The 13,533-nt window shown below is 39.9% G+C and overlaps 2 protein-coding genes across 2 annotated transcripts; one reads left to right on the top strand and one right to left on the bottom strand.

The window, feature by feature from the left end:
* The first annotated feature begins 1,195 nt into the window (after positions 1-1,195).
* Positions 1,196-4,166, top strand: LOC131678998 (sodium/hydrogen exchanger 8). Its single transcript, XM_058959504.1, has 3 exons — positions 1,196-2,513; positions 2,603-3,303; positions 3,372-4,166. The coding sequence occupies exons 1-3, from the start codon at positions 1,433-1,435 to the stop codon at positions 3,579-3,581; spliced, it is 1,992 nt and encodes a 663-aa protein (XP_058815487.1). The 5' UTR covers positions 1,196-1,432; the 3' UTR covers positions 3,582-4,166.
* A 6,586-nt stretch (positions 4,167-10,752) lies between these two features.
* LOC131679000 (transmembrane protein 115) lies at positions 10,753-12,680 on the bottom strand. The gene is made up of 4 exons (XM_058959508.1): positions 12,010-12,680; positions 11,881-11,956; positions 11,465-11,824; positions 10,753-11,406 (listed from the first exon to the last, which is right to left on the bottom strand). The coding sequence occupies exons 1-4, from the start codon at positions 12,452-12,454 to the stop codon at positions 11,031-11,033; spliced, it is 1,257 nt and encodes a 418-aa protein (XP_058815491.1). The 5' UTR covers positions 12,455-12,680; the 3' UTR covers positions 10,753-11,030.
* Positions 12,681-13,533: the final 853 nt, after the last annotated feature.

The following is a 13,533-nucleotide window of genomic DNA, read 5'->3' on the forward strand; positions in this document are numbered from 1 at the left end:
GACAGCCAGGGATGTAATGCACCTCAGAGCAAATAAAGAGAAGAATAAAAAACACTCTTTGCACTTTTCATGCGAACCACCGCTCTTCTCTTTCACAATCAGCGATGCCAGATTTACAGACATGTCTGTATTTTACAGACTTTTGATGTCTCCTACAGACGTAGCCAGAGATCTACAGACTTTTAAAAGGGTAATAGTTTTTAGTAAAACTAGTAGAACAACTCAAATTTAGTTGAAACCAAACAAAGATTCTGTTGGTTTTTAACAAAGGGAACAGTTATTTAAATTTTATTTTGTTTCAACAATGTTTCTATTTAAAATGCAAACAGAAGTTTTTGTTGAACTAAACCAAGTACGTGCTTTCGAGAAACGCCCATTTCAGTTTGAAACAGTCATTCGTCAAGTTTGAAATTCAACTAAACGTTTTGTTGTTTCAAAAAGGCCTGATTCTTCCGCGTGGTGAACTTGCGCCTTTCGATTTTTCTCCTATTTTCAGCATGCGCAAATGAATCAACTGGTGTAGATGATGGGCAAGTTGATTCTCTAATAGCGTTTTCGTTTTTTCTTGGTGCTACACCGGTGTAGTGCAAAGAAAGAGATTGCAAGACTGATTACATCCAAATTTTTATGAGTGTAGCACCGACTACAACCGTGTAGTGCACTGCCAAAAACGAAAATGCCATAACATATACACAAGATGCACATTATTTGTCCACTCCGCAAATAGGGAAAAACCGAAAGGCGCAAGTTCAATATTTCAGTTTTCAACTGCAACCCGAATAATTCTAGGATGAACCTCAAATCTCGACAAACATATGATTATGGCTTAAAAGCCCACTGTCAAAATTCTCTTTGAAAGAACATTCCGAACAAACCGTTACGTTCATAGCAATTAATGAAAGAGAAAACTTTTCTCTTTTGTTTACTACTAACATCTGTGATTCGCGAGTAACGATTTTTTCGGAATTTCTTTTCAAAGAGAATTTTGACAGTTGGCTTTTAAGCCGTAATCTTATGTGTGTCGAGAAATATATATTCTGTTTTACATCTGCAATTTACGTTTTGCAATAATCATTCCGTATAAATGGCAGCTCTGCGCGTATCCCGCATTTTACAAGGCGGGCATTAAATATCATTCGTCGACTCTGTTTGGCGAGATGATTGTTTCATCGATTTTGCTGTCAGAGGAATAATCGTTTCTCTTCTCTCGTCTTATCATTTCGTGTGGAGTTGTAGCCTGTATAATCTCTAATCAAAACACGTTCGGTCGGTGATCCAATAGAATGGTTAATCGGTTTTGCTATCCCTTCTAGTTAAACATCTGTGATCCTCCAAGCAGTTTGAAGTGAAGTTAAAAATATCGCACAAATGGAGTAAAGCTTGAACAGTTCTTGCTACCGAATATCCTTCACTACCCTTGACCATTCGTGCTATGACTCAGAACTTCAAGGACACAATGAAGTCTGGATTAATTTATTTGCTGCTGATTTGCGCATTCCTGTTTACCACTTTCTACAACGTTGCATCAGATGCACCAATTCCGGCTGAAAGTGGCAGTTCGGTAATTGGGACCACGAAGGAGCCGTCGGATGTGAATTTGACGCAGCCGCCAATTGCGGTAGACCAACCGAAGGAATCATCTGGAAATGAAAAAATAGTACCAAAAAATGCCACCACTACGATGTCCCCGGAGAAAAACGCCGTGGAACAGGAGCATTATAGTTCAATGTCCATATTTTTCGTGCTTTGCGTAATTGCGCTCGGAATTTTGTTAATTCACATGATGTTACAAACCGGGTTCCAATACCTACCGGAGAGTATAGTTGTGGTCTTTTTGGGTGCGCTGATAGGACTGATTCTGAACAATTCCTCCGTGAAGCACGTTGCCAACTGGGAGCGAGAGGAAGTGTTCTCCCCGACTGCATTTTTTCTGGTTCTACTGCCGCCGATTATATTTGAATCGGGATACAATTTGCACAAAGGAAACTTTTTCCAGAACATTGGATCTATTCTGGTGTTTGCGATAATAGGAACAACTATTTCCGCTTTAGTCATTGGATCGGGCGTTTATCTGCTTGGACTAGCAGAAGTTGCCTACCGGCTAAATTTCGTGGAATCATTTGCCTTCGGTTCACTGATTTCCGCCGTTGATCCGGTTGCAACCGTGGCAATCTTTCACGCTCTGGATATCGATCCGATATTGAACATGTTGGTATTTGGCGAGAGCATACTGAACGATGCAATTTCAATCGTTCTGACGACCACGGTAATGCCAATGGTGTCCGGCTCCGAAGGGCCTGGAAGTACCGGAACGGGTGAATCGATCATTTCTGCACTGAATACGTTCTGTTTGATGTTCTTCGCATCGGCCGGAATCGGAGTGGTGTTTGCACTAATGAGTGCGTTACTTCTGAAGCACGTGGATTTACGGAAGCATCCCTCACTCGAGTTCGGTTTGATGTTGGTGTTTACCTATGCACCGTACGTTCTGGCGGAAGGCATTCACTTATCGGGTGAGTTTTGCGATAAGAATTTGAAGCGTTATTTGCTTATCTTTTAAGCAGGTGTCATCTTTTATAATCGCATGAGTGTTTCTTTATAGGAATAATGGCTATACTATTCTGTGGAATCGTCATGTCCCACTATACCCATTTTAACCTGTCGACGGTGACGCAAATTACGATGCAGCAGACAATGCGTACGCTTGCTTTCATAGCAGAAACGTGCGTATTCGCTTACCTGGGATTGGCCATCTTTTCCTTCAAACATCGCTGCGAACTTTCGTTCGTCATTTGGGCTATTATTCTTTGTCTGATCGGAAGAGCGTGTAACATTTTCCCGTTGGCCTGGTTGGTGAATCGATTCCGCGAGCACAAAATTACCAACAAGATGGCCTTCATCATGTGGTTCTCGGGCCTACGGGGTGCCATATCTTACGCGCTTTCCCTGCATTTGCAATTTTCCAGCGAAGAAACGAGGCATGTTGTGATCACGACGACGCTAATCATCGTGCTGTTTACAACACTATTCTTCGGTGGTTCAACGATGCCACTCATGAAGTATTTGGCCGAAGGAAAGAAAAGTCGCCGGGCAAGCAGAGCTAGTCGTTTGGGCAAGAAACGGAAGGAAAAGGCCATTTCTTTAAGTAAAACTCGTGAATGGGGACAGGCTATCGACTCGGAGCACTTGTCGGAACTGACGGAGGAGGAAGAAGTGAGTTTCACACAGTCCAAGCTGGTCGGTTTTGCCCGGTTAGATAGAAAGTTTTTTATACCTTTCTTCACGAGAAGATTTACACATCAGGTATGTCGGGAGTTTGTCATTTCGAAGGTTTAGTAGAGTTTATGATCTATATGATTTTCCACCTTTAGGAACTCTCCGACTGTAAGAGCCAGATGACCGATCTGACCAACAAATGGTACCAGGCCATCCGAATCTCACCTGACGATATCGAGGAAGAGGACGATGAGGATGTGTCGGTAGCGACATCCGAGCGGTCAACCAACATGCTGGTAGAAAACGGAGGCAGCAGAGGCAAGCAAAAGTTGGCAGCTGATCCAAACAGGCCAACATTGTCCTGATTTCGGGAGCAGCAGGAAGATGATTCTTCACTGTGCAACACCTCGCTAGACGTTGGAATGGAAGTATTTTTGTGAGTTTCGTGTTAGAATGGGATGGCAAAAAAAAGCAAAATATTTATATAGTTATTGAGAACGCTTGGGTAAACCTGTAACGATTTCGGGATACTGATCTGCTGTGTTGATTGGAAAGGAAAGTATAGCTAATCTATTAACAAATTTACTGCAAATGACACCTGTGCTATAGGAAAGCAGTGTTATTCTGACCGCAAATGCGTTTAACGGGAGCTCAGTTCTTGGCATTCGCAGAACACTACTTGTTTGTAAAAGTGATATGAAATGTGTACTAGTCGAGTATTAAGCAAAGATTTTGTGAGTAGACCATTCCGAAGAAAAGTTTTGTTCTATGAAACACGCACCGTATATTATAGACTATATAGTGGAAACAATTTCTTCATCATTTCGGAATACCGAATTCTATTATAGAATAGAATTTTTTACGATACCAGCTAAATGATATGTTACGTTTGTTTGTTGTTCTAAGTAATCCATGTTTTGTATAGTGGCATAAATGATTTTGAAAATGGTCGAAGATCTTTAAAATGACGGAGAAACTTCAAATTGCTAATTTCATTCGATCAATAACTCAATATTTAAAATCACAAGATATTTGTGAACTATAGTAAAGCTCCTGAATTCCTGCTTGGTACGGCTCTAAGAATGTCGTCCTACGCTTTAAATTTCCCCATGCGCCCGGTAATCTTTTTTCCTCCGCGTTTATAGCATCGTTAAAATTTTTACTTAAAAACGGCTTCTGGTTCATTTGATGCCGTCTTCTTTTGAGGTAGGTATGTATTATTTGGTGTACGATCAGCTGTTTTTGTTTGCTTGTTCATTTTGAGTTCTGATTGTGACTATGTCGTCTTTATACATGGTACTGGCTGCTGGTTTAAAATAACTGGAAACCTGGGTTTTAAATTCATCTCGCCAGTAAATTACGGCAACCATCATTCACAAATTGATTCATTTTTTCCCATTAGCATAGTGCTAGACATTTTGTTCCTAAGCCGAAAATGAAGCTGTTATTGATTCCGGAGGCATCACGCAGGTACTTTGGGTGTTCACGTGGATTTAGTGTGCAACTGGTGCGGGTTTGGATTCAGCGACTAATGGATCCCAATTTGGTGTCAGTTACTGATGTGATGAATGCGAAATTGCCTAATTTGGGTCGTGCACTAATTGGCTCATCCGTTTTTGTTCCCTATTCTTTTGTATATTCTTTAATGTGTTGTGCTGGTTTGGCGGTAGTTTTTTGTTCAGTCGGTTTATTTGATAAGGCCGTTGTATTATGTATCTTGATGTTCTTTATTTACATTTTAAATTTCTTAAAACCAACCTTAGATCAGAGGCAGAGGAAACAGTGTGGACAATGATGACAGGGAGAAGAAATATTAACTTTCAGCTTTAGGAAAACGGGAGAGTATCGACATCTATTACAGACTCGGACGATTTTCATTAGGAGACATCATGAACTGAGATGCCCGGTGATTCTCCTCGAACCGACAGGGGTACCTCCAGATGTTTTCGCAGTACGGGTCATATGCGGATCGGTAACACGCCAAGTTTCGCGTGCGATTTTCGTGCTGTAGGCCCCATCTTTGTTAAGGAAGGACATCCGCCAGTACTTCTAGACTCATCGTATGGGTCCAGTGCATGTAACTCAAAGCAATACGCAAACCACAATACTGGATTCGCTCTAGTTGGATGAAGGGTATGCTCGCAGTGAAAAAAGTGCTCATCGATGTTTCTCTTGTTGACCCGTCAACGAACGGCGCCAGTGACTACGTTTCAGGGCTTTCATCAAATTTTTATGTCGAGTTTCTAGCGTTGCGTACTGGCGATAACTAGTGGTTAACCTCTTGTCCCGAAAGGTTTTATACGCGGTGGTCTTCTCGGCGTATACTTCTGTCCCACCACGGATTGGGAGAACGTTTTTGGGAAGTCACGACGGGTACTTCTTTCATCTAAGCTTGAACCGCGGGATCGAGATCCAAGTTGAAAACACCTGTATCGAGTTGATAATTTTGAATATCATTGCAGCGTAACTCTTCCGCTCTTTGGCGGATCGCGTTAGTTTATTCGCGCAAAGTTTGTACGTTGGGCATGTCAAAAGTGCATACGGATTCTCCCCACAGTAAACACTTCTCAGCGGGCCTCTTAGTCCTGTTGTTCATTGAATTGCCTAGATAGGATAATAAAACCAACAAAAAAAAAAATTGTAATGAGCTCGGAGGGCAAGTGTATTTTGGATTATTTTGCATTGATTTATGCGAGGCATGGTTTATGAAGCAAAACAATATTCCATAACGAATATCACATAACATCGATGACAGAGCCGTGGGATTAAGGCCAAGTTCCCTTTGGGTCGTGCAAAACTGAGAAGCATCATCAATGTAGGTACAGAGAACAGACGTCCATCTCAAGCGTAAAAGTTGAGTAAAAATTTACGGCCCATCCAAAAGTAATTTTGATGTTATCCCCAGAGGTGGCTCTGTCGTTATTTCGTTTAGAGTTTTACCACTAAGAACTGACATACAAGTAAAGTTTTCAACTTGTTTAAGAAATAAAACTCGCTTTGAAATGACAACAGCAAGTAGCAACTTGCCACTGGCCGGCGCTTCGATCGTCCAGTAGTTGATATACGGGACTTGTGTGCAAACTTGGGTACAAAGGTGACCCACGCATGCAAACCTGTATGCGATGGTGATTTTCAACGTATTTTCATTTGAATGCTTACACAGATTTTTCGGGAAAGTTTGTTCTTGGTTATATGTCTGTTCTCTGTGGTTTTACTGAATTGACAAAGGACCACACAATTGATGGCCAAGTAACCGTCATAATTACATTGGGATATTCCAGTATGGTGGCCGTAGTGTTCTAGCGGATATTATTCAAATGGGAAAAAACAGCCACGGAATTCCCAGATTTCTGAGACGCTTTTCCTGAGGGCAGTTAACCCTCCAGAAGTCGCGCTTATGGCCCACTGAACGAGCAGCCGCTGGATTTCGCTAGATTTTCAGAACAGTGTGCACTCAGTGCACTAGCGCGACTGCCGGAAAGTTAAGGACAACCAAGCCTCGTACTTCACTCACTGTGGATTGCTTCTAGGAAATATCCAACCTATACAAGTCCAACAGGCAGTGATATCAGACTCAGAGGAATGACTACGCTGAGGGAGACACGATATCAATCAGTTCTTTCTTTTTTCTTTCTTCAATAAACAGGATTTTGATAATACCGTAAGAAAACTCGAAGTTTTTCCGTAGGTAGGTTTGAGATAACTTTATTTGCTTCTAGGGGCAGATCACTCTAAGAATGTATAACAAATTTGCATCAAATTAGAAAAAATGCATTTAATTTCCATTTTTGCATCAGCTTTGCACTCTCTCGCAGAAAAGTTTGTTTAACAAGCGTCCTACGCTGATCCACTTTGTTCGACGTTTTGTTAAATGTAGGGCTAGTTTTTCTGTAAGGTTTTGACGTCTTACACGCAACGCAAACAACATTGCACGCAACGCAAAAACATTGCACGCAACGCAAAATATGATGGAAATAAATGCATTTAATTTCGCTGATTTTTAAAAATGCATCACAAGTGATCTGCCCCTAGATTTGGTTCTTGTTCGTCAAGTTAGATAATACTAATAGAGTTAGATATCGATTGATATTTCATGCACCGTTTATCACAGTCCCTTATTGACTACCATACCCTCTGCCTATAGTAAAACAACACATCCATAAGCGGCGTCCATACTGTTAAGTGCCGTTCTGTATGAATGGCAAATTGTTTATACACAAAGAATATTTCGTACGTATATCACTGCGAAATATTCTTTTTCAACAAGGAAATATTGATATGAGCTTAATAAGACATAAATAGAAAATAGGAAATAATGTACAAAACTGAAAAAACTGGTAAGTGTTCCAATATACATGTGGACTTTTTTTAACTAAAGTAATACACAAAATACTCGTCGATTTCTTCCTGTAAGGAATTGAATGTTTTACTGTTATGTTAAAATCCAATTGATAGTACATTTAGGCGGGGCTGGTTGATGGAACGATGATCTCGGAGCATGTCTGGCGCTGTATATGAAATGTGTCATCGGAAAGTCAATTGAGCTAACACCTACCTAAATCCACGAACCAAGTTATTTGCATGAATATATTTAAATACATGCAAGCAGAGCTGCAAATTTTCAACAATTTGTTTTGAACATGAAGGAGGAAAAATTCTCAAATCATGCCCTACTATGTTCAATTCGCTGTTGTTCATTTACATTATTCATTCAAACAGCCGACCTGCTCAATCATTTTCCATTTATTTTCAATTACATTGACCCTCTGAATATCTCTTTACTGGGGTATTGACTAGATTTTTCAAGCAAAACTAATCTGAACATAGTTCTTACTGTCCATGTAAGCTTGAAAACGCAAAACATGACAACATTTAACCTAAACTAGACTCTGCAGAGCAGATGACAGCTTTGGTTGGTGAATGAAAAAGCATCAATTTGAAATGAAGACGCACGATTCAGTTATGAAAATCCCGCTAACTTGAAAGTGAATGATTGAGGGAGGCTTTGAATTTGAATCATGGTTGGGTTTGATTGAACTGAAAGTTGGCATTTGAAAATGAAAATTTGCACCACTGCATCTTTTTTCTGTAAATCAATTTTAAAAACATTTTTTAAGCCAGTTGGCAATTATTACAAGCTAAAATTCAAAATATTTTTTTTATATTCAATACTCGTGTTAGAAGCGATGAAGCTCGTTGTACATTGATAAACCACAGAAATAAAATTAACATTTAAAAATGTTTTCAGATTTACAGTATATAGAAATACTTTGTGCAATACGATTTTACAGCTATATTTAACAATCTTTTCAGAATAAGTTTACACAACCATTTTAATGAAAAACATTGACATCAAGAACTTGACGCAAGTGAACCGGAAGGTTATCAGTCATAACGGAATGCGAAAAAACACTTCAAATTGAAATCATTTTTGGAAAAATAGTTGTAAGTTGAAAATTTCAGGTAAAATCATCAAATCTTGTTCTTCATACATCAGTATATGATTGAAAAATAGTAACCTTGAAAAAATCCGTTGCTTCAAAAAATATGTCATAATTACTTCGAAAAGTGATCAATGACACCCCGGTTTACGGTACCATGTTTTTCCTACACGGAAAAATAAAACAACCCACAGAATAATTTATTTTAGCCTAAATTTAGGTACTTTTGAGTTTTGCATCACTTTCGCACTTATTAGTGTTGCGAAAAACAAAGCGAGAGATTCGACTCAATCGAGGTCTTCCGTGGAATAAGGTACTTTTGAGTTGTTTGAGTTATACCTAAAATTAGGTAGATTCAAATTAAATTTAAGTATATTTAACTCAAGGTTGAGTATAAAAAACCTTCCATTTTTGCCGTAGTTAAAGGGAAACTACCTTCAACACGGTTTACCTAATTTTACCTTATTCCACGATACCCCGAGATTGAGTCAAAATCGTTCAACTTTGGGTAGTTTTTCGTATCCGTGTACTCTCACCCGTCCAAACCAAAGTTCAGCTATCAGCTAATACTTCATGATTGCCACAATATCTAATATATTGTAGTATGTGAGCCATGAGCCCATCTAACCTTTACTGAATGAATGTCTAATCAATGTGTTGCTGTAAACGAAATACAATAAAAATACTCACGCCATAAAAAGAACGCACACATACAAACGCGTGAGACTTTCGCGGTAATACAAACCCGCTCACAAATCATTCATACCTACGCTCACGATCTCGCAATCATACAAACGTTCTGGCGATCAAGTCAACGTAGTAACACGAATTCATAAACACGGTCTCATGCTAGCATACATACACCCACTCTTGCACGATCGTAAATCATATCCATTCAGGAGCTATCACTCCAAAATAATACTCACTAGCAAAGAAATCTCAGGGCGCTATAGTTGGAGATTGCATTGAGATGGAGTAGTTTTCTTCCTTCTTCGAACATTCAAAAGCTCACGTGAATGTGCAAACTACTACACGGGTCAAAGCTTAAAAAAATTGACATCCCTGCGTGAACTTGAAAGAAAAACGAAATTCAATTTATGCCCACCGCGATGAATGAAATGTTTGGTTCAATATTTGGTTCTTTTCCCTTGTTATTCGTTCTCTCGAAACAGTGCATTCAGGTTCGGACATGTTTGGTTTCAGAAGCAAATTGAATTTTGTTTCTATGCTAGCTCTGAGAGCAAATTATTGAGCAAAAGTTTACCAGATGTAGGGAACTTACTCTCTTCTAGTATCTAAAGCATCAAAATTAAGCATGAAATCATTCAACAAACCCACCCAAAAGTGCCAATGGCCACACCGTTACAAATCGAAGTTATTCACGCGAAGTTACGTATATGCTAACACACGCGAGGTGCGAACCCCCACGCGATTTTTTTATTTCGATTATAGAGGTTTTAATCTTAGGGTCATTCACCTCTTAACCAAGCAATTAAACGCGTTAACATACAAACGCTCGAGCTATTCGCGATCATCCATTCATACCTACGCCCGCGATCTCGCAAACACGAAAACGCCCCGTGAGTGGTGTGGTGAGCAAACACCTATAAATTTATAATTGTTTCAATCGCGAGTGAACACTCGGTTCATCGTGATCGTGAAATCTTCACGTCCCCACATCTGAACCGTATACTGAATATCACAATCAGAATCACGGCCCGCTACAATTGGCATTAAGCAGTGTTTTTGAGGATGACATTTCCCGTTTCGTCTGCAATGTAGTAACTGATTCTGACAGCCTTTCCGAAAGCAAGCTCTACAGCTTCAGTTGGATCACCCTCCAAAAATATTCAACTTCATTTGCAAATTGATTTTTCCCAATACTGATTCTAAATTCAACAATCGAGCAATACACTAAATTACAGATGCCAGCTTGCGACTTTTGGTTAGGCTTGGTGAACAGAATTTTAGAGATATTCGATTCGGCGTAGAACGTTGAAATTGAATATAGGCGTTTGAATTTGAAATTTCACCACTGCTCAAGGGTCTCTCTTCGATGCAAACAGACGTTATCACATTTTCAATATAAGTAGGATTTATTAGAACTATATGATAATGCATCCCTAGGTGAACTAACCTAACATGCAATATCATTTTTCAATTTTTATTAGCTTATCATCACAATTAAAATCTACAGAAAAAAAACAGAAAGGTAGAGCGCGAACCCTAATAGTTATTAAAGCATCTTTCATCTCTTTGCATTCAAAAATGTGACATTTTATCGTCCTACTCAACCTCCCGTTAGATCAGAAGGCGACAGATCAAACCATTTAACAATCCAACCACCATGCTCCAGGCCAGTCCAGCTGCTGCTTAAGTATTCGTCGTAGCAACCGTAATAGAAGGCCCCGTTGCTTGGTGATCATTGCTGCTGCCGGCTATCGCCGCCGAGTCCAGATTTATCAAATCTACATTGGTTGTGCTTGAACTGCTGCTAGCGGCTTTTGCAAGCGAATCTGCCTTAAGCGACGATTTTGCTGGAGGCGGCGGAAGTGGTATAGCTGGTCGATCCATTGTCATCGGGAAGGGCAGAGAGTGATGTCCGTGATGGTGATGCCCGTGATGATGCTTTCCGGAAAATCCAACAGCAGCCGTGCCAGATTGTGGGAATGACTTGGGCAACGTGTTTAGACGACTAGAATCAGTTGTTTTGGACAACCGTTCGCTGAGTGCTTTTAATGCAATTTGCCTACAGTTAACAAAAATATAAATATAAAATCGAACAACTATCAATAATCACAATATACCTTCTCCTCTCCATATCATGGGGGTCTACCCCGGCAAGTGAATGAACGTTAACTGATTGTAGTGAGGAGGAATTGCTTTGCTGAGGATTGAGCCGTTTTACCATTCCAATTCGTAAACAGCTCTGATACACAGGATTCGCCACCAGATTTATAAACGGTTGCAGTACATTAGGGAAAAAGCTGGCAAATCGGAAGTTTTCGGCACTATCGCCACGGGTGCCATTCGAGTGTCGTTGATAAAAGCGCAGATAAACCCAAGAAACATACAAACCCGACGCAAACATTGCCGGATACGTTCCGTCCAGTAGGCCAAACGCCCACATGGTTATCGCCAAGATAACGACTGTTAGAGGAACGTTTCTGCAATTAAAATTTATTGTTACTAAAAAGTCGATTTTCAATTAAGCTCCAATAACCTATTAGTAAACTTTCCAAGAGGGGTTCGTGCTATTAGATGGTCTGGCATGATTTGTGTAACGGCTACACTAACAGCTGCAAAAACGAATGTTAGCTATAGATAATTGTGTTTGTATAACTCAACCAACCTGCATTGATTCCCGCCAAGCCATGGATGTGGACATCGAACAACAGTTCAGCATCTTTGGTAATCATCGAGTAGAACAAATAGTAGAAACTAGTCAATATAGCCACTCCCGTATTGGTGATCGCAAAGTATTGCAGCATCTCCATCTGACCCCAGGACGGTTCGATCAGTTTCCCGCACAGCCCCACTGTTATCAAATCCACCAGCACTTCCCAGAAATGCAACTCTATGAAGAAGAACGTAAATATCGTCCATATCCAGAACGTTGGTGGCATCAAATATCCGGGCGTCACGCTCAGGATGTCCACCGCTTGGTCGGAGAAGGACAACAGGTAACCTACCAGCGTCGATATGCAGATAAACTTGATCGAAGATGATGTGTTTCCGAGCAGAGCAGAAAATTGCTGGCGCAGATACAGTGCGTTGTTGCTGCTACTGCTCGCCATTGCGCGTACCGTTTTTATGGACGAATTATCCTGTCTCGATAAACTTCACATGGAGAATGGATTTTAGGCGAATCGTGGGTATGATTAAATCGATTCTGACTGTTGATGGCTATTATTAAAATAACTTTTTTGTTCTTTTATTTTGCAAACGTGAATAAAAATAAAGACTGTTTTTGTGTTTGACAACTGCAGCCAAATCATCGAATGGCTATCCACTTTTGAGAGCGTCAAACCGATTATTCCTGAAGGGCAAAATTGAAAATGCATCAAATTCTTACATGCTTATTTTGTTCAAATCAATCGTGAGTGAAAACGAATCACAGTGAGTTTAGTTATGTACACTGAAAAAAAATCAAACGTTAATTCTATTTGCTTCGAACCGCTTAAAATTCATATGAAGAAGAAATGCTATTGTTATCACGCGCACACATACCTTCTATGTGTCAACTGTATAAACTATGTATGCACACACATAAGTTATATGGAGTTTTATGTGGCTAATAGTTATGAAATGTGAATGTAAGATTAATATTTCTTGTAAATACACACATTAGGTTTATGTGCCAGCAAATAGTGTCTATATGCCTCCGTTAATTGCAAAAATCTATGTGTAAAATCAATAGGCATAACGTTTACTTTTTTTTAGTGTATGCGAACTAGGATCGATGGCGGATCCAAGACATAGTGTCTCGATCATATACATTTGGAACAACATCAGGTGTTGTTTCAACCTGTTCTCAACTCCTATTCGACAGCTCTCACAACGCCACCCATGTTACGGCTTGGTAAGGCCAAACTGGTGTCGAGGGGGGTCAATTGTGGCTGTCTGACGTATTCTTGGTGGCTAAAAATCGGCAGACAGCTCCAATTGATTATTAGTATAAAATATTCATATACAAGGAATTAACTTTATTATCATTTCAGATGGCAGGATATCATAAAATAAGCGAGCAAGTTGTCCTCATCACGATACGAAAAACATTGTTCTGGCTCCAAATCAAATGCTCGAGGAAAAAATCAATAACGATTAAGAGCTCCCGTAAGAAGGAAGACAAGATAGAAGGAATAATAAAAGCTAT

The sequence above is a fragment of the Topomyia yanbarensis genome, chromosome 2 (assembly GCF_030247195.1).
Source record: "Topomyia yanbarensis strain Yona2022 chromosome 2, ASM3024719v1, whole genome shotgun sequence".
NCBI classification, from domain to species: Eukaryota; Metazoa; Arthropoda; class Insecta; order Diptera; family Culicidae; genus Topomyia; species Topomyia yanbarensis.